Source organism: Sturnus vulgaris, chromosome 1, assembly GCF_052056855.1.
Source record: "Sturnus vulgaris isolate bStuVul1 chromosome 1, bStuVul1.hap1, whole genome shotgun sequence".
NCBI lineage: Eukaryota > Metazoa > Chordata > Aves > Passeriformes > Sturnidae > Sturnus > Sturnus vulgaris.
In genome coordinates, this window is record NC_142243.1 from 134,543,561 (window position 1) to 134,565,654 (window position 22,094).

Sequence of the window (22,094 nt, forward strand, 5' to 3'; positions counted from 1 at the left end):
AGGGCTTCTTCAAACCAATATACCTTTAAATCATGAGCTACAAGTTTCTTAAAAAATGAGTCAATCTCTGCCCTCTTCTTTGAAATAAATGTGTCATTATTAGAATCAAACCTGCTACCTAAATTCCAACAGAGCTGCAAGTCATACCTTCAGGGATGGTTTTTGATATGTATTTGTCATCAGCATTAGCTAGGAGAACCTGTACAAATGGAGGTAAAAATCTAAGTTTAAATAGGAGACTGGACATAATTGCTACAGTTTAAAGTAAAACTTTTAAGTATTGTGGAATGGTTTGGGTTGGAAGGGACTTTGGAGGTAATTTAGTTCCAACCCCCTGCCATAGGCAACCTTCCACTAGACCAGGCTGCTCAAAGCATCATCTAACCTGGCCTGGAACACTTCTGGGAATGGGCCATCCACAGCTTCTCTGGGCAAACTGTTTCAGTGTTTCACCACCCTCACAGTAAAGAATTTCTTCCTAATGTCTAATTTACACCTACTCTCAGTTTAAAGCCATTCCCTCTTGTCCTATCACTACATGCTATAGTGAAAAGTCCCACTTCAGCTTTCTTGTAGACCCCCTTTAGATACTGGAAGGTGCTATAAGGTTTCTCTGAGCCTCCTTTTCTCCATTTTTGTGGCCCTCCTCTGGACTGGTTCCAGCAGGTCCATGTCCTACTTATGATGAGGCCTCCAGAGCTGGATGCTTTCTTGTTTATAGAAGGATTTTGTCTTAAAATCCATCCTGTAGTCTGAATTGTTTCATGCTATGCATTTGCTCTGTTGTTCTCAGCACAGAAATTTCCAGTTAGTTCCCCTAGTCAAACTGATTCTTATAAATAATGCTCATAGATCTGATCTGTAACTAACCTTTTATCAGCTACCAGATAATCTGATTTTTGTCACTCAGTGTAAGTGGTTTAAGCCATCCTTTTTGCCAGTGTGCCATCTGGAACAAACATGCCTCCTCCTACTGCAGGCTGTGAATGGGATATCCCTGCTGCCCATTAGGTGAGAGATGCTCCTTCTGTGACCTTTGATCAAAATGTGACACCACATGAATATGCCTGGCTTGGCTCCATCAAAAGCCTGTGTTATGACATGGGAACCAGCTAATGCTGGGCAGGGGAATGGCTTGGACTCCAGGTGGGGGAAGATGTGACTCTCTTAAGCTCCTGAGGACCTGAAAATCCAGCTCTGAATCACAGCAGAGTCTCTTGGGAATGTGGATCTCCCTCCTCCTAAGTGTTTTTCCAGTATTTCTCTCCCCTCAGTTTTTGGAGGTGTCTGTAGGAGGTTTTGGCATGGCAGTAAGGTGGCTCCCCTGCAGTAACCTGAGGACTGCTTTTTCCATTTCCCAATCCACAGTAACCTGAGGATTGTTTTTTTCCACTTTCCCAATCTGAGGTTGCTTTTTCCTGACAGCTTCTCAAAAGCACCATGGATGAAGGTTAGTTTTCCACACAAATTTAAACTGTCACAGTAGTACCATGGAAATGTTCATCCAATTTGGAAAAATTGCCAGTGTACAGGTGCAGAAGATAACCCAAAGTTAGACATTTGGTCTCTGGAGCAGTAGCAGCTCTATTGTGCTCTTGAACAGCCAGGGGATTTCAGTCTGTGTATTTTTAACTCTCCCTGAAGCCAATCAATGGAAGTTTCATCTCCGGTCATGCCGCCAGTGGGGATAAAATGTAAAGCCGTAAATCTCTCTTCAAAGTGGGATTTAGATCTTTATGTGCTTTATAAAATCACTTCAATAGATTTTATCTTACATACACTTATCCACAATGGTTAATAAGTTACTTTTTTTTTAAAAATGTAGATGTATTCCCTCTGCAGACATGGTATCAGCTAAGTAGCCTGTAATTAATCGGTCAACACTTTTGTTTGCTTTCCCTTTCTCAAAGCAATAGGAGACCTATTTGAGAAGTGCAGAGTTAGATCTTTCATTCTTGATGGATGATTTCTCTGAGCAGAGGAAGAATATTCTTTGGTAAAATTGGAAGAGCCATTCTTTGTATTATTGTGTTATTAATTTGGTGATTAATTTGGCTATGGACAGAGGGAAGGACCCTTAGACTCATGCCAGTTAAAGAGACTGAAGTGTGAGATGGATCCCAGAGACAGATAAACCATAGCAAGAGCTCTTCTTTCTGATAGGTGCTTTGGAACCTGTGGTTTCAGACTGCCTAGCCAGATTTGGGATGGTATGTGTCAGAGTAGAAGACAGCTCAGAGAAAAATTCTGCTTTAAAGATGTTTTCCATAAAAATCCTATAAACTTGTCAGTGCTCACCAGGTAGCTGGTCCTGTGTGGCAGTTTGTGTGCATAACTGTGACCACTAGGTCACAAACAACTTTTTGCAGTGAATAGTAACCAGAGAAATATTTTAAAATGAACTGACACCACAAATTAATATCCCTGGCGTGACTCACTCAGTCCTTTCAGGGCCTCCAATGGAGTCCAGATAGAGGACCTCTGACCTTCCTTATTGGAAACTGTCTGATAAAACCTGCAAGAAGAAAAGCAGGTAAAGCAGGACGAAGATAAGAGGAAGGAGACTCAGGGACAAGAAATAAAGGATATAAGTGGAACTACCCAGTGCAATAAGGAAAGGGGATGGTTCATTAGTAATCAAATGCAGTAGTCTGCATGAGACCTAGAAATGCGGTTTAAATGCTGGAGCTGTTTTTCTTCAGAATTGCACTTTGTAAATATAACAATACAAGCAATTTCTTTAATGAGAGAATCTTCAAAGGGCTCAAGATCCGCATGGATTCCATCATTGACATCCTGGTAGTATGCATGTGCCACACGTGCAGTTCTTCCCCTTCTGTTTGTTTGTGAGTTGCAGAAAAGTATCATGATGGTCTGCATCTGCCAACAAATGGTTCAGCTGCTCCAGCATTTCATATTCTCCTTGCAGTGAAGTCCCATGCCTTGTCAACTAGCTTTTAATCTTAGGGAAGAGATTGTTCATTCTTACTTATTTCTCTGCTTTTAACTTTCTGTCTTATCTATATTCAGCTCTTGCTTCCACCTTTTCTATGTTTATGGAAGATTTTTTAAATTAAAATCCAGCAGTCCCTGTGGTTTGAATTACTTCATGCTGCATGTTTGCTCTGTTGCTTAGTTCTATAGGCTAACTGAACTTCTTGTTATGGGTCTCACCTATTATTAGGTAGCTGCTGTCAGAAACCAGCTGTACTGTTTGGAATGGACCATTAACAGTGCCAATTTGGAGCAGATACCCTCTTAAGTTTAAAAATAAGATTTCCAAAACATTTTCATTTGTCATGACAGTTATAAATTTATCTGTGAGCTAAATTACAAGGTCAAAATATGCATGTTTATGTATTTTCCTAAGTAGACTGTAAATCTGTGTTTATTTGCAGTTGACATACTGGAATTTGGAACTCATACGTGACAATTTGTGAGCGATTTACAATAAAATAGACAAATCTGTTCTCAGTGTTCATAATTAGATTAAAAAGAAGACATGAAATGGGGATGTGTAATTTAAATCTTCCAAATATTTTTGGGTTCACTAATTGGGTATGTGGCAATGTAGGAAAAAACCAGTGTTTATAAATTTGCAGTGTTTCTTTAGTGCTTTTTATCCTAATGGGATTAATTAACTACCATGTGACAGCTGCTGCTTTTTGGGCTTCAAAACACAAATCAAAGTCTTCAGTATAATTCCAAGGATACATATCAATGCAGCAAAAGTCAATGACAACTTAAATCCTTGTTGCCAAGGATGCATGGGTGTTTAGCTGAGCTGTGTGTGTATTTTCCAGGTCAGGCTCAAGTCATAGTTACACTGTGCAGCAACAGTCGGGGGAGGTGAGAACTGGCTCAGGCAGGTGTTGCTCAAGCAGGGAGCTGGAGCAGGGTGTGAGAGGCAGAGTCCCAGCAGTGCTGAGCCATGCTGGGGTTTTATAGCTGTAGAGTTGGCCTGTGCAGGAGCCCTGCCCTGCTGCAGAGCTGCTCCCCAGGCGTGGTCCTGCTGTAGCTCCAGCACTACCTCATCTGGTGTCACCTCATCACATCCTCCTGCACAGCACAGCACAGCCCTGGCCTTTGCCAAGCAGAGCAGGAACGCCTCCCACATCCCAGCCCCTCCCTCCCCAAGCCTCTCTGACAAAACTTTCCCAACCCCACAAGCCACGCAGATGCTGAAGAGCCATCAGCTGGATGGGGAGAGCAGTGACAGCTGGTGGCTCAGCAGGTGGCTGTGTTCTCTCAGAGATCACCTGGAGCCACACTCGGCTCACACTGGGGAGGAGCACCCAGCTGCCCGTGTTTGGCAGTGGTCAAGAGCCTGTCTTTCTGGGGTTGTTAATGGTTTCACTTAACTTATGGACTTTAAGTCTCATTTCATTTCACTTTAGTGGCTCCCTTAGAGCAATTGTGCTCTTCCCAAGCATCCCTTGGGACTCTTCATGGACATGGGACTGTCCACTGTGGTCTGTTCCAAACTGCACAGCACTTGTGGGTTTGATTCTCTGTCTTATGAGCAGTGAGGAAAGCAGGGTCTGCTTTCAAGTAATTCTAGGGCAGACACTCAGCTTCAGAAAGAGCAATGTTCAGTGGGTATACATCTACCAAATTTAGAAGATCTGGAAAAGTTTGTGAGAGTTTCTGGCTGACAGGTGCTTTACAGTTATGATTTTCTAACAGTAATAGATTTTTTATACAGACAGAAGCCTTTCCAGCTGCATCTGTAATGTAAGCATGACTGATAATCACACTCTTGAGAGATAATCAATCCTCTTAAAAAATTTGGATGTCCATGTGAGCTGTACCCAGCTTTGCCTTGTTAACACTTGAGTGGAATACACAATGTAAGTGCAAAAGATAAGGTTAGAAAGAGATGTAGTTTAGTAATTAAAAAGTCCTGAAAGAGTAGTGCTCTCTCAGTTTTCTGCACTCAAGACATCAACCATTTGTTAAACAGACAAAAGTATACCTCAATGTTTTCAGTACTGATGACTTTTAGACAAATATACCCTGAGAAAGCTCATCCAGAAAATGCTCATTTTGAAAAAAAATAAGGAAAAATTGAAAAAATAATGCTGTTCTGCTTATACAAAATCATGTTGTACAGCTAAAAATGCAGCAGTATGAGGCTGACCAAGGTGTAGGAAAGACATCTGTGACCTGAAGAGGGCTGTTGCTCCATGCCTCTGAATGGAGAGAGTAATTACACCATTATTCTGGATGACTTTTATGAGGCTGCACATGATGGAACAAGACAATAGCTTCCTCAATTCAATTTTCTTCCCACGCAAGGGTAATCACAATCTCTCCCTAAATATTGTTGTATCCTAGAAATATATACATTTATTCATCTGTCTGGAGTGCTGAAAACATTGTGCTGCTTCATTACAGAATTTCATAAACTCACATAAAGTTTCCTAAATAGTGTCTTGGAGAGCTGGTGGCTTGGAATAAATAAGCAATTTTGCCAAACAAAAATAAGCCATAGCAGCTCTAACTTTGCACAGATTATTTTGGAGCACTAAACCCTGCTTGTTTGCTGAATGGCATTATAAATTATCTCTGAGCTATTCTGCTTCCAGTTACTCCATCTGTAATCGTTCTAGTGTGGTTTCTAAAGGAAATGCATACATACAAACATGAAAATACTTCCTGTCCAGGTTGCAAGGAAGATTTCTTGGGATTTATTTGAAAGACAACATATAATGAAATCCTTAAATAGTAATTAACTAGCATACTTTGGACAGATTTTTCAAGCAAAAGCATCCAAATGAAACTGTAACAGCATCTGTGTATGAAGCAAAGTCAAACATTTCTCATTTAATATTAAATAAGATTTGGCTCAGATACGAAGCTTTGGTTTTGGCCCTATATCCAGGATTCTTTTTATCTAGGGACAGGGAGGAAGAAAAAGAAAAAGATGGGAACTTTTTTTTAGATATTGCTCTGTTACTTCCTCAGGAACATTTGCTTTGACTGGACTCATTTGACCAAAGCATCTATTTACATTGTAAACAAGAAGCAGATATTTATAAGCATTTACTTATAAGAATTGCTTCTAAAGGGTGGCTGATCTCATCTGGAAGATCATCTGACCCAGGTCAGGTGGGTGAAGGTGCCTGCCACTTTCCTGAGCACAAATTTAGGTTAGCTACCTCACCAGCACCTTTCACATACCTGGTCTTGGAGCTCTCTCTTCAGCCCAGACCCAAAACTGTCAAGTGGGTTTCTTAGTATGAAGAAAGTAACTGGGGAATGCGCTGCAGGGGAGTGAGGATCCTTAATGAGAGGAAAGAGGGCAGAACAAGAAGGAACCAAACAGAGGTCTTTAAAGTCATGAGTGGCAGAGGAGATGCTCACTTACTCAGTGACATAGCTACTGGCAGGTTTCATAGCAAACCAAAGGTATTTCTTCATGGAACACCTAGATGAGCTGTGGGACTGCTTGCCAGGGTACATAGTGGTGCTAGACATCAGCATGGATTGAAATACAGGCTAGAAAAATCAGTGAAAGAAAAATTCCTTTCATGTCCTTGACAATCAAATTTCTGACATTTTATAGAATATTCTGGGCAAGTTGTAACTGTATATGCTTGCTCTGCTCTTTCTAAATTTCTTTCATTGTTCAGTCATGCACTTCTGTTTCTTTATCATCCAGCACTTATTACTGTGATCTGGACGGACCTTTTAACTTATCCAGGAAAGCTGTTCCTGCATGCAAGTGCTTAACTGCAGCATTATGAAAGCTAATCCCTACTTCTGTCTCCAGTGCTTGCCTTGTATGCAACATCTGACTGCATCTCACCAAAGAATTATTACTATTCCTCTTTCCTCACTACTGGAAAAAAGCTCCCTCTTCTCCTGAAGGCTGTCAGCCTTTTCATACAGCCAGTGTAAAATGTAAATTCATGTTAAGGGATTAAATAGAAAACCGAATTCTCAGTGGATTTAGTTTTAATACTTCTTGTTTTTCCCACTGGTGAGTGCTCTGTGAAGTTTTGGGCACCACAATATAAGAAAGATATAAAGCTATTAGAGAGTGTCCAAAGGAGGGCCACAAGCATGGTGAAGGGTCTGGAGGGGAAGCCCCACGAGGGGTGGCTGTGGTCACTTGGTCTGTTCAGCCTGGAGGAGAGGAGACTGAGAGGAGACCTCATAGTGGTTTTCAGCATTCTCACAAGGGCAAGTGTGGTGCCAGACATTGATCTCTCTTCTCTGGTGACCAGTGGGAATGGCCCAAAGTTGTGTCAGAGGAAACTTTGATTGGATATCAGGAAAAGGTTTTTCAGCCAGAGGGTGGTTGGGCACTGGAACAGCTCCCCAGGGAATTGACCACCAAGCCTGACAGAGCTCAATAAGCATTTGGACAATGCTCTAAAGCACATGGTGTGACTCTTGGGGATGGTGCTGTGCAGGGCAAGGAGCTGTGCTTCAGTGATGCTTATGGGTCCCTCCCAACTCAGGATATTCTATGATTCTGTGAACTCTTGGAAACTCATTATAGAAAAAACTTATTTCTTCAGACACTCTTGATAAGTGCTACTTCTTTTCTCCCTACACAAGAAAGGTTAAAAACTTTAGAAGGTTGGCCTCAATAAAATCAGTATATTTAGTAATAGCTTCCAGTAAATTTTGTACAGGAAATAAAACAAGTGCTACATTAATAGGCTTATTTCCTTTCAAATAAAATACAAAATTGATTAAATAGTCAGTGATATTTACATATAGTCCAGATCTCATTGTTATACAAAGCACTAAAGGAAATAAGCTACCACTTTGTGGCTTGAGTCTCCAAAACAGTGCTTAAATTGAGGAGATCTAGATTTCAGAATTTTTTAAGAAAAAAAAATACCTTAATTTTATGTTTTCCTTTGTAATCTCAGACTGCTCAGAAGAAAACCACATTGTCAAACTTGACAGGGAAACATTGCAAAAGAGAATTATTCTGAGCCTTTCCTGTCTCAAGCATGAAGCAATCATCTGGCTCTAGCTGTGTATGCACACAGACATCTTCTATTTTCCCCAGGTGATCTTCCTAACATCTGTGTAATGAGAACCCAACAGTACCTTTGGGACTGTCTTGAACAGGTGGTCTCCAGAGCTGTTTGTGGGCTGGCTGCTGCTCCATGCAGCTGAACATGCTTTAGGTTGCAGTTAATGGCTCCTCAAAGCACCACAGCTGTGGGAGGAAATTCCACTCCTCTTGGCTGGGTGAATGACAGGACAGCAGGGAAGTAAACATGAAATTAGTAAATGTGATTGCATACCATTAAACCCTCTCCAAAGCACACAGTGGTGTCAGATTGGTGCAAGTCAGTTATTGGTCATGGCTGGAATCACTGAGATGAAATAAACCCAGAGCAGAGGACTGGTGCAATTAGGTATGTGCTGCTTAAAACCTCTTCTTTCAGTTCATTTGTCTCTGAAGCTGATATATCAGGCTTGTGCATATTGAGAATGTACCCTGCATTAGGAACGGCATGCAGTGACTATTTCAGCACTGCATTCAACACTGGCTCTGGCATATTCTTCCCATCTAACAGTATTCACCTTGTGGTTACTCTCCCTCCTCTTTTTAATAAACAGAGAATACAGTCTGAGCCCACTGACACCTTGTATTTGACCTGTGTGGAACAAAGGGCTCCTTTTGCCCTCTCTTCTTTTCCTCCCTGTGTATTCACATTGGCCTTCCCTAAGGATTTGGGTGTCTAAAATGTAAAGGTCACTTCTGTAGAAGAGTTATGTGCAGCACATACAGAGCTGTGGTGAAGAGCTTGAAATAAACATTTCCAGGCATAGATTGAAATTTCTCCAAATACATATTTATTTTGTAAATATTTCCACAATTTAGCACCTGTCTCATACAGTCATATGCAAGTGTCATCCAAGAGAGTTTTGACTTTGTCTTGATGTTTCCAACATCTTTTAAGAAGTTTCAAATAATAAGCTTGTTTTACAAGTGTGAGATCCTTCTAAGGCAAAGTCAAATAATTTGTCAGAGCTCCAAACAATAGCAACAGGATTAAGTTGCAGTAGTAATGACCATAATTCCACACAACTATTTATTGTCACCTGTGTGATGTAACCTGAAGTCCTTCAGCATAAAGCAAAGGTGTTTCTACTGAAAAGCTAAAGCTTGAGAAAACATTGTGAATGCTCACTATAACCATCAGTAGTTATCATAGACCTTTCTAATCTATACCTTTTTTTTGGCATTTAAGTTCTAGAAGGTGTTGGATAAAAGTATATTAAAGTTGTGTTTGTTTCTAACAAGACATCAACAAGGCTTTTTGTCGTGGGAACTCCCAAATGTTTCATACAGCAGCAAACAGGATGCTGTTCAAACTCAAAGCTGCTGTGTGGTAAATGTACCATTCCATTCAGTGGAGAATAGAAATGGCTGTTGGAAAAAGCAATCCAAAGCTCTCTGGAGACACATAAAGATTCCTGTTGATTTCAGTGAGGTTTGGGTGAGAATGCAGAAATAATCCATTGATCAAATATTTTATTTTACTCATACGGAACTGGGCACATTTTCTTCTTTAGAAAGAGGAGATATAAGAGCTTGGGTTCAAACAGAAATCACTGCAGCAATATGAGAAAACTTGTACACGTGCTGAAGAAAGAAAATTTTCTCCTAGAAGTTCAAGTAAATGTGGAATCAGCTGCAAAGCTATGGAGTGATTATTGAAATAATGCAATATGCCCCCCAAAGCAGGCAAACAAACAAAAACACTGTTGGAACAAGATTAGCTACAAACTGTTTGAATATACAACTATTTATTTGTGTTTCTTCTCAGATCTGTTTCTAAGCAATGTCTTAAAAAACTTATTCTCCAAAATCAGATTAACCAGGATGTAAAAAACATGAAATGACATATGCTTATATTAACTGAATATGTTATAGCCATTGGCAAACTTGTTTGGTAATTATTTCTTTCAGAGAAGGTCATCTTGTATCATGTTTTATAATAGAGATGCTTATGTAATACAATTAACCAAACCACTCAGATGACACCAGCTAAGTCAGGAACAGGATTTCTTATGGGTCAGTTATGGATTACTTCTGCATATTATACAAGACTGCTTATCACAAAATGCTTAAATGCTATTGGGAACAAAGCCCAGCTCTCAGCACTCCCTGTCCCACTTGAGCATAGGGCTACATAGCCCCAGTTTCTCCTATTTCCTCCCTCCCTCCCTTCCTCCCTCCCTTCCATCCATCCATGAAAAATGGTTCTTCAAATATAACTGAAAACCTTGTATCTGGAGCATTCATATGGCAGATTGGAGCTGTGGGTTTGAACCCTCTTGGTTTGAGACCCCTAGAGCTCTGATTTCAGAGTCTCTCTGTGATGCTTTTACACCAGACTATTGTACAAACAGTGAGTAATGTTACCTCTGGCTGCATCTTAAACGATGGTGTTCAAATGGTGCTTGCTTCTTAAATACAATTAATGCAGTTATAGGGCTTGTGAAAGAAGTTATAAGCTTCTGTCCTTTAGATTTCAGGCATCCTGTAGGACTGAACTCTGCAACTATCTAATCTTCCAAACTTGCATGCTGGTCTACTGAAAAAAAGCCAGAATATCTTCACATAGGGGTCACTGAGTGCCAAAAAATGGGCGTCCTTCATAATTTTTATAGTAACTTGTGAGTGACAATCTCATACACTCTGCAAACATTAATCCCACAGCATTCAGGCAACTGACATACATTTTTCTCAACTCACAATAAAGAAACAAAGAAATGCAGAAATGTAATGCCTGGGAAGCAAAATGCATCAGTTGTTTGAGTGGAATTCTGCCTTGGGGTACCACATACCTAAAACATGCACATATTTTTTGTACTTTATCAATTAATTTAGACTATATCCATTCTAATTAGACTCATAGATAAGACTGAATAGTTTTCCAGTTTCTGAATTTACCCTGTAGCTCAGTGACTGGCTTCCATTTTACGTCTCTGGAGAGCATAATGTACTGCCTGAATATCTGTGTTGGTTTATGTTCAAGGCACTTATCTGCCTCCATTAGCCATGCTGAAATTTAAAATTAACACAAGAAACTACTCCAGAAAACTACTCTGATCCAGATTTTCATCTCAGCTACTTTGGTATAAATTCAGTGATTAAAATTCTAATGAAATTATCTTTCTTGTAAAATGTTGGCCATTTTAACAGTAAGCAGTTAAAAGCTGAAATGGTTCAGGTTTTATTATAGTTCTCCCTTTTGCCAAAATAGATTTAATTGAGGAAATATGGAAAAAAAGGAAAAGTAAGGGCATGAAACTCTGTTTTTATAAAAAAAAAATCTCCTACAGGGGTAGAGTTGCAGGATTTGTAATTAGAATTGGCTGAAGAGTTATTCAAACTGTCATGGAAGCTGAAGGATGATTATTTAGATTTATCATTGACAGATGAATAAATAAGAGTAACAAAATCACATTGACAGAAAGTAAGTTAGTTTGAAGGGCTTTTACTGTATGAATGATGTGAGACACTTGGTGTCCCAGCTGGTGCCATGTATTCAATAAACTGAGTGTTTTCTTCCATTTGTTGTCCATCACATTTATTCACCTTAACCTTTGTTTAATATTCTGTGCCTATTTTCTTCATTTAAGTCAAACACTGCTGGGCAAAGGTAGTAATTTTTGAATTCTGCTCCTTCTGCGCTGGTTATTTTTTATGACTGTTTTCTTCATTTTAGGGAATGAAAAATCAGGATATTTAAATATTGAAAGAAAAAAATGTGTGGGGAGTAAGCCTGTAAAGTCATCACTGATAGAACTGTTCAAAAAAACCATTGCCAGTAATAACATGACCCTAAACTTTAAAAACATTTAACAAATGTGCTTTAGCCTTCTAATGTAAATATTTTCGTGTGAAATTTCTGAACCTTTTTAGCAGCCTCCCCAGTTCATACCCCACATATTTTGAATATTCCAATAGAAATCTGTATGCCTTAGGATTTAGCCAGTGACTTCTCCAAAATGGGTCCTGGAGGCTTTGTTATGACCTGCCACTGAGGTGGGATAACTGAGGCTCCTGTTAATAAATCCCTTGGAGTGAATTAGAGTGAAATATTATTGAATATTCAGTGTAAATATAACACAGACTTATTTAAAAACAATTCAATTTCAGCAGAAAGGAGGCATGTGGCAATTTTGGTTATTTTCTATAAAAGTGTCACAAAGAAGATGGAGAAAGGAAAGGAAAGGAAAGGAAAGGAAAGGAAAGGAAAGGAAAGGAAAGGAAAGGAAAGGAAAGGAAAGGAAAGGAAAGGAAAGGAAAGGAAAGGAAAGGAAAGGAAAGGAAAGGAAAGGAAAGGAAAGGAAAGGAAAGGAAAGGAAAGGAAAGGAAAGGAAAGGAAAGGAAAGGAAAGGAAAGGAAAGGAAAGGAAAGGAAAGGAACAGATAGAGGAAGGACATAACCACCTGTGGATCCAGTGACAAGATTTGACTGTTGTAATTTCAATGTCTGTGGTCAAACTAATGGTTACAGTTTTGTTCCATTGAGGGTGGGGGGCCCACAAAACAAAAAGTTTATCAAGTTATGTACCTTCAGGTTAGCAGAGGAGCATCCAGATCCCTTCCAGGGAGGGGATTCTTCGTGTCTGATGCAACACTATGGAGCACACAGTTTTCCAATGGAGAGTTCCCAAAAAGAGTTGGGGGGTGTTTGGAGTCCTTGGTGGTCCACAGTCCTTTCTAGGAATATGAGCACTGTTTGATCCTGCTTCTGCACTTGTGCTGTATGTTGTGTGGTCACCACAGAACAGGAAAATTGGCTTCAGAAAGGGACTGCCCTACCTTTGTACGGTCCCACCTTTCTAGGAATGTTCTGTTCCAACTTGCTCACTTGAATTGTCATTAGTATTTGAGGCATAGCAATGCATTATCTCCTTGCTGTCCAGACTTCTACAGGCATTCCCATCTCCTCTCACTTCTGGTTGAACTGTTGGTAAGTGAGAAAGTGTCTTCTGAGGGCCCTTAGGGCCATTGACCCATATATGAGGTTTGAGTCTGCAGAACAAAGAGGGGTGCTTGCCTCCCAAGATGTAAAAGTCTCACCAGGAGGCTTTTCTCCTACCAGACAGATTTTGTTTAATACAAGAATGAAGGGAATGGAGAAGTTCACCCATATCATTAATTCTCCAGGCTAGGAGACCTACTGGAAATGACAGCAACCTCTATGCTGAAATAGTAATATTGATGTAAACAATGTAGTTTTAGTACACAAGGGTTTAAAAGAGGATCAGAGTACAGGAAGAGATATTGTCTATTATTTATCAGCTGGTCTTTATCACTGGATGATGGACAGCTCTTTGGATTGCATCTGCTGTCACTTCTTGTCACACCTGATGAAACTGACTCTTAACCTGAAAGAAATGGATCACAAGCTGGGGCTTAGCATTACAAAAGTGCAGTAAGACAGCTAAAGCTTCACAAAGGGAACTTTGTGAAGGGAAACTTGATTCATTTTCAGAGTCATCTGTGGATCAGATTTAATTACCAATTATATTGTTTCATAATAAACCAATAAACATATTTCTGTATATTTGAGAAATTAGTGCTTTTTTTAGTAACATGAGGATTTTACTAGAAATCCTGTTATTAAGCTAGTGATCAGTTCTAGGGAGGGGATTTCATCTGTAGTGCTTTTCATAGTTAACATGCTTTAGTACTGTGATTTACTGAGGTTACATTACAAAATATATTTATGATTTTTATCATAATATTACTTGAAATCCTAAATGTTGTCCTAATTTCACTAGATAATAATCATAAGATGCTTGCAGCCTTTAAGGGTGACACAATTTATTAAGTGCTTTTCAAGTACGAGAGTTTTTAGATTGTGCAGTGCATAAAATACTGCATTTACAAGCTCAGACATATGGTATTAATGAAGAGCAATGGCTCTGACAATTTCCTTTTTGAAGTAATAAAACTTCTCTGATTACAGGCTGAAGATGCCAAGGTAGCCATTCCGTAATCTTAGCAACGTGCACAGATGTACTTGAACACATGGTCATCAATGCATGTTTGTAAACTCACATGAGTATAATGTGAATCACACTTGGAACTATCCCACAAAAGCCTGTTCCAAAGTCTGTTTAAATCTATAGAACAATTCCTACTGATTTTGTATGTTGTGGTTGAGGTCCAAAAGGGATGAATGATATGGATGTTTCTTTGCAGAAGGCAGGTTATCAACTTCTATAAGAACTGGTGAAATCCTTTCACAGCAAAACTCCCACTGGCTTTATTGAGATCAGGATATTCCCTATGTACATATAGACAATCAGCTTTACATACTCTTTAATGACCAAGAAGTGATGCTGATAAATCTGGAAATTCCGTTATGAATAATTTATCATCAGCTGCATAAAGTATCTCAGACAATGCACTTCAGTGATATTCTTACATGTTATTGAGATATTTTAGGAAATGTACACTCATTCTTCATTCAGACATCTATTTTATCCTGCTGGGCTTAGCAGACCAACTCTTCCTTCGCCTTCCCACATGCAAGCTAATGTCAGTGCAGGTGCCATTAAAAATTGCATGATGGCTGGCATACTTACCTAAGGAATCTTGGTTTAAATCTTTCTTCTGCCCTGTGTGGCCTGAACTTGTATCTCTCATGTCCTAGAAAGCTGTTTGGACTCCAGTGAATGGGGATGATATATGACTAAACCTGTCCTAATTTCCTAATTGCTGTCAGATGTTGAAGTACTCACTGAAATGCTTCTGGGAGTATAGATCTTCTTTCTCATGTCTGAGTACTCCAGAAGTATAGAATTGGAGATATATTTAGGCATTAGGTAATTTGTTCTCCATTTACTTTCTTTTTCCCCACTCCAAAATAATTATTAGCTATTCCAGGGTGGGCTCGGAAGGAGAGGACTTTTGTGTCTCTGGCAGTTTGAGCACTCCTCCAGGAAACAAGGTTTAGCCCTCCTGACAGAGCTGCAGAAGAAGCAGCCACTATCACTGCCAGATTGAACAAATTCAGGTACCAGCAGTGAACAGATGAAATCAAGCTGTCACTGAGGTTACTAAGAAATGAGAAGAAATCATGTTTTCTTTCATAATGAAAACAGTATACATATTGAAAAGGAGGAACTTCAAGCTAATATTATTTCTTTTCCTAAGTATTCTGCTCCCGCTTAATAATTTACTCTTTTTTGGTTTTGGGGCGTCTTTTTTTGTTGGTTTGTTTGGGGTTTTTTGTTGTTTTTTGGGGGTTTGTTTGGTTGAGGACACGGTCTTAGGGGTTTTCTTTTCTGTAAATTTTATCATTTGACTTCTTTTTTAAAAATAAAAACTTTTTTTCCTTTCCTGCAGGTCCTGTTACCACCATATGATGATCCTGCAAATGGAGCTGCTAAAGATCCACCACCACCTTATGTGTCAGCATAAGTGAGAGTGCTGTGTCCCTAGGGAGGATAGCTTTACTTTACAGACATTGAAGCAATAGTTTGATAATTTCACTTCCAGGATATAATCTCCATGGGTTACACCTTGCTGTTTTGCTGACATATTGAAACCTAAATTGTATGACTCATATTCTGTAGATAGTTTTAATAATTTGCTGCAACTACAGTAGTGTTTCAGAAACTAGTGAACTAGTTTCAAAATAATTCTGGGTAGCATTAGAGTTACAGTAGTCACTGAATAGCTTTTTCCACCATGTCTGACATACAGTGCTAGAGAACGTAGAACTTTGCATTCTCAATCAGGTTCAGAGTGTAACTTAATTTTTTTTATTTCTAAAACTTCCAAAGCATTACAAATATGTTTCTCAGATGCCCACATTCAACTTCAGAATACAGACCAAGTCAAAAAAAGTGACATTCCAGTTCATTTCTCTTCTGCAAGTATTTTTGAAGTTACTATGCTATAAATGATAATGATGATTGCAAGAAGAAGAATTAGTCTTAAGCACTGTTCTCACCAACCTGGCTGACAGGAAACATATTTAATAGGGAAGGATAAATACAGGAAATGAGAATAGACAAAGCACTCTATGTGTAACAAGCCAGAACGTGTGGTCCACACGGACTCACTTTGTCCCAGCCCGAAACCATTCTAATGCTCAAAAAAAAAGTTAGCAAATTCTGATAACGTTCTTTTCCCACCTACACACCTTTCTCCTCCCCACTAACCTCACAAATAGTATTTTGAGGTCACAAGATCCCTGCTTTAAAGTCCCATGATTAGGTGACAAAGCTGTGTCTTTTGCTCTCAGTATGCAAATGTTTTCCCATCGGAATGTGCCTGTAAATACCGCAATGTTCTGCTGAGTGTAAACTAAATTATGCAGATTCTAAGATACATATTCCCAACCTGTGGGGAACTTTAGCATGTAATTTCCTTGAGCATCAGCAGATATGTTTTGTCTGTTTCTCATATACATCAATGTCAGGGCATTAGATTCCTTTTATGACTGAACTGGTTGTACTGAGAATCTTTCTCATGAGGCTCATCCATCCATGAATGCTTGTATGAGGTATTTATTTCTTCTCTAGAGAAGTGCCTCCTGCACATGTAACTTTTTTTTTAAATGAAGTTTCTACTTTTAATTGAAAGGGAACATGAAAAGGGAATATAATGTGTCTCTACCTCTCCTTTCCCTCTGCATTGTCTCCTCTGCATTTGGGGTGACTGAACAGGCTGAAGCTAAACTGGTGCCATTGCACAGCACCCCAGGTAAAGGGCAGTGCAGAGCTGAGTCACAGTTTGGAGGGGCACCAGAAGACTCCAAGGTGCCATCTCTCTTGTGGCTGGGCTGGCATGTGAGTTCACACCCTTCCTGAGGAGGACACCTGTTCTCACCCTTAGTGCATTGACTCCATTCTGCTGACTGAAAAAATGTGGAACCTTTCCTGACTTTTTCTGGAAAACAGCTTTCCAGGGGAACACAGGACCAACAAATTCTTTTCACAGAGATAGCAACTGTGAGCTGTTCTTGCAGAGGCCAGGAAGGAAAGGACAGACTCTTTCTGCCTCTCTCTTCCACACCCCTGGCAAAAGGCAGGTCTCCATGTGCTTGTTGGGATTTTAGTTCATGGTTTATCTATTCTGAGATCAAGCTAAGCAATGCATTTGAATGAACCAATCCTAAAATACATCCACTGATCTTTGTCACAGTCCTATTTTCTTCCTTCTGAAGAATGTCATCTATTCACATTACAGATATCCTTGGGAATTAATCTGAATTTTGGGGTTGTGCTGGCCGGCTGGGCTTCTGAGCTTCATTTTACTTCGTTCTGGACAGATTTGTGAAGAATGTTAAGCAGTCATCTGTTTGAGAAAAGCTGGTTGTAAATACGTCGCATCTGTGTATACAAACTTCTCTACAATAAAAGGGATTGTTTCCTCAAAACTATGGAAATAATTTTTTATGGTCTTCCAAGCACAAACATATACAAATTCCTATCCAATCAGTCTGTCATAGTAGAATTTTCTCTGTAGAGGACTAAAAGATAGTTTTTAGTCCACTCACTAGTCAATTCATCAGCTTTCCCATCATACTGTACAAATGGAGGAAAGGACAGTAAATTCTATAATTTATTGCCTAATAAGACCAAAAGATAATTCAAGGTTTTTGTTCATTGTCCAAAACTGCAGGCATTTTTTCAGATCTGATGAAGTGTGTAATACAGAACAGGGCTAAACTGAGCTACACTGAAAGCTGGGACTTCCTTTTCTCCACACCATAATAGGAATAATGTGCTAATTCACATGAAATTTTTTAAGACTTTAGCTTGTCTCACTAAAGAATCAAGACTTCTTCACACACCCCATGCATGCATAAATGTGAGTACAGTGTGTCCTTCCAGAACTCCTCTTGGATTTGGTCCAATTTGAGTTAAAGAGGGCAGGAAGGTTATGGTATCAAAACCCTGACATTCTTGCACACAGAGTAAATAGCTGGTTAGGAGGTAACAGATAATGTAATATAAGTTTAGTTCTCGTGACTATCAGAGGATCCCCATGAGAGATGAGTTCCACTGCTCCCAAATAAAAAGGATTCTGTGGGTTACATGAAGAGACATGAACTCTGGCTGAAGGGATTTTATCCTCAGATGTTGAATTCATTCTCCATTTCCATATATGATTCTGGGGAATTTACACCACAGCTTTTCTGTAATTCATTTTTTAATAGTTATCTGTGAACAGAAAGCCCATTAAAAAGCTGGCTTCTTAAGTTTCTGTGTTTTGGGAACTGCTTACTCCTAACAGTTTTTTCCAATATTCCTTGCATTTTTTCCCTTTCTCACAAATATTAGGAGTATCTGCTTTCTCAAATGCTCACCTGGTTTTGTATCTGAAACTCTAATATAGTGGCCTTTTATTAATAATTTTTAGTAACTTAGGAGTGGAAAGAAAATACTTTGAGGAAATTTTGATATGAAACATCATAAATATAAGGCCAAAAGCAGCAAACAGGAATCTAAACTTTGATAGTACCAGAAATATAAGTAGATCTTTTGCTGAAATCTCTTCCGGGTTTGTTTTTTTTTCTTTTAATGTGTGTTACAAGGCACTGCAGGCTTCACAAATCCTACACATGCTAAGGCATAAATCCGACCTTTCTCATATGTGCCTGATGCTTTTATTCCTGATTGAACAATGCAGCTTTCCTTCATTCTACGCTCATCCATGCATCATATTGGAGAAAGCAACGAGGAATTTGCAGTGGTGACCCAACAGTGTGGCACTTGTGCTTCTAAGTACATGAAGTTCTCTAAAGCAATCACTCATGACCGTAATTTTAGGTGTTAGCCTGTCTGTACTTCTTTTGGAAAACATCTGGTTGGTAAAAAAATCCAGTCTTGATATGTTAGCAAAGGCCACATCGAGTCGATATACAGCCAGATAAAATCTTGGCAAGGCAGCAGAGCAAATGATAACCAGTCAACAAGTTCCAAATAAATTCCAAATTCTTTAAAATTAGGGCATTCCTCACCACTACTCTGTTGGCTAGGGATACCATGGACAGTTTTAAAAATTGTTGCTAATCACAAGTCTGTGCACACTGGTGCTTGGAATCTGCAAAATGGAAGACTTGGCTACTGCTAAGGGCAGAAGGGAAAGAGGAGCAGGAACAGAATATGGGAGGGCAACATTCATGTACATCTTTTAAACATCACAGAAACAAGGCTCACTGCTGCAGTATTGGTTGACTTATGTGCCTTTTCTCCTCTGCTATGGTCAGAAGAAATATAATTGCTCATGTAACCTCTTATATTAGCTTAGACAAGCTCTGTTCCAGAATTCTGTCACTGAAGTGGATACCTTTGTCTTGTTTTAATACAAGGACATCTACAGATTAATATATCTAAACCAAAAGGAGTATTGGTTAAATACGTGCCAAACAGTCTAGTCTGACAGAGGACTCTAAACTGCTCCTCTGGAGCGAAGTTTTATCCTTAGAGACTTCGTAGATGTTCTCTCCCTAGAGTCTGTTCTCCTTGCTTCTTCTCTGGAGCTAGGTTGTATCTTTCCTGTTTACCCGTCTCTATTAGCTGTAGAAACTGCAGTCAAATACCACAAAAAAAGTTTTTTCTTGCAAATTCACTGTGAAGACGTTTCAACACTGTCTCAGTTCCCAGCTCTGAGAAATCCAAAACAGCAGCTATAGCTGTCTAAAGGGAGGCTTGGCTCTGATAAATCAGTATTAGTGTTCCTTCAGAGAAAGACTGTGGTATTTGTAAATGATGTCTCCACACCCATGGGTTTGACCCGGAATCATTCTGCAATGTGGCCAGTTTTCAGCTGAATAGCTCAGCAGGGTGTGGAATACAGATCTGTGACCTTCTGCCTGCAGCCTGTGTCTACCTCCAGCAGAAGAGCATGCTTTAGCATTGGGAGTGAAAGCCTCATTGTCACCCAGCCAGCAGATACAAAGCTATTTCAACCAAAAAGGCAGTTCTACAGCTCTACCCTGGACAATGAGCTACAACAGTAGTTTATTTTAGTGAAAAGAACCTTTTTGAAATTTAATGCAGTAAACAATTTTCATTTTCTTCCGAGAAATTACCGCTGTCTACCTCTAGCTGAAACCAGGACACAGATTATTCAAATGTTTCAGACAGAAGAGTTTTTGGGAAATAATGAAATGTTTTCATTTGTAGCCAGAGCTGGACTTAACTAATTAGTCTGAGTGGAGGACACAGGGTCACTTGGAAAGCTGAATAAACAGCAAGGAGATGAATCAGGCCTGCAGCAGGGCTTGCTACTTGGCTTACATGAGAAGCTTTGCTAGCCAGCAGAGACAAAAGAGCTGTGAAGCCACTGTGAGGGAGGGAGCTGCAGCACTGCAGAGTCTCTGCAGGCATTTCAGAAGATTTCTGTTTGCTCTTTGAGGTCAACATGACCAGAAATAGCAGGGATGAGCCACATACAGCTCTTTAGCCCAGAACCTGGGCTCCATCACAGTACCTATGTGCATCCTGGGAATAACTCTTACAGGCTTCTCCTTCATATAAATTTTCCCTTAGTATGTAAATACTTCTGGTTTTTGAAGGGGTTGAGTTTTTTTTTAGATTAATATATTTTCAAGTAATATTGAATCTGTTTCCTTCTCCAAAACTCCCCATTTCAGGACCCTTCATGACAGTAGAGGCAAACATGAAATTAGAGGTTCAACATGAGTAAACTTTTAGCATCAAATCTTCTGATCCCATTCAGTGCCAGGATGGGCAAAGTGTTCTTCAAAGTTCAGAGACCATCCTAATAAGATGAGATATGTGCTACTTTATGAGTGGAAGATATTTCAGCCTCCATTCTGTGCCAGAGGCAAGCACAAAACAGGCGTCCTCTCTCATGGAGAAAAGTTGTCTGGATAGGCAGGTACTTTTAATAGTTTTGTGTATCATCAGTGCACCAGTTTAAGATCAACAGATAAAAAATAAATCAATGGGACACTCCAGGAGATTGATTTATGTGAATGTGGTTATTCTTGGCAATATTAGATACACTCACCTGGGGCAGCAAGGACAATAAAAGTAAAAGAACAAAGGCAAGAGCTGGAAATTAGTTAAAAATGTTTATCTTCTGGGAATTTATAATGTCCTCTGCCCATTAAATCATTAGAAAAATGGGATGAGTTTTTTTTTTCTTTCATTGCATTAGAGCAGAGGATGAAATTAGCTTTATCAGCTTAAATTTCCTGCTATTGTGTGATCCTGCTGCTTTGCTTCTCATTAAAAAAACAGCTAAAGATGTTCAAAAGGCTCTTAAAAACAGACTATTTGATCCACCAATTTTGGGGTTTTTTTTCTTTAAAAAATTGAATTTAGCTTATTTCTTAATGCAAATCTTTTCCTTTTAAATGCATAGATATTGAGTGACAGTATCAGTGGCCATATGTTCATCTAGAACTGACTGGTTTCTGTTTCAAATGTATATTTTCTTTTTAATTTTTTATCGTGTGAATTGTCAGCAAAAAAAAAGCCCGAACCACACATTTTAGTTACTTACTCCTCTCTGCATTTCAGTTTTTCATCCTGGATGAAAAGTCCTGACATAGTAATTTGGATAAATAAGGTTCAAATAAAGGTAATATATCATTACACTCAACAGACACTGTAAGCACTCTAGGGGGCTAGAAAAGTAACCCCCAGTGAAAAAGGGGAGCTCAGAAAAATTCCTCTGTCAACTGTTGCACTCCTATTAGCACCAAGAAACAGAACATGCATGGTTCCATAATTGTGCAGGTGTAGAGCACCAACATTTAAATGTGAGCTGCCTTGTCTGTGGCTCTTGTACAAGAGGCTGCACCAGCAGCACAGCCCCAGCGGAGCTCAGACCAGTTCATTCTACATGACCAGCCTGAGGATGAGCTATAAAAAGGGGCAGAGAAAAGAGGGAGGTGGATGCTTGAGAAAACAAACAAACATCTATTAAACAGCTTTGTCTCAGGGGTTCTGAGACCAGATAGAGTCACTAGCTGGGAAAGTTTAAGATGTGATCGCTGACTGTATTTGTGATGTCTCCGTGCACCCAATATATAATGTCTTTCCTGGCCATGGGCTAGGTCCATACTAACTCACATTCCTTCTGCTGGTTCCTTTTTC

General features: G+C 39.4%; 1 protein-coding gene across 1 annotated transcript in view; it reads left to right on the plus strand.

Moving 5' to 3' along the window:
• The window catches only part of LAPTM4B (lysosomal protein transmembrane 4 beta), a 58,406-nt gene extending 41,011 nt beyond the window's left edge, over positions 1-17,395 (plus strand). The window contains exon 7 of the mRNA XM_014879811.2: positions 15,355-17,395. Within this exon, the coding sequence (XP_014735297.1) occupies positions 15,355-15,429 (75 nt within the window). The 3' untranslated portion in view covers positions 15,430-17,395. The remainder of the gene's footprint in view (positions 1-15,354) is intronic.
• The last annotated feature ends 4,699 nt before the right edge of the window (positions 17,396-22,094 follow it).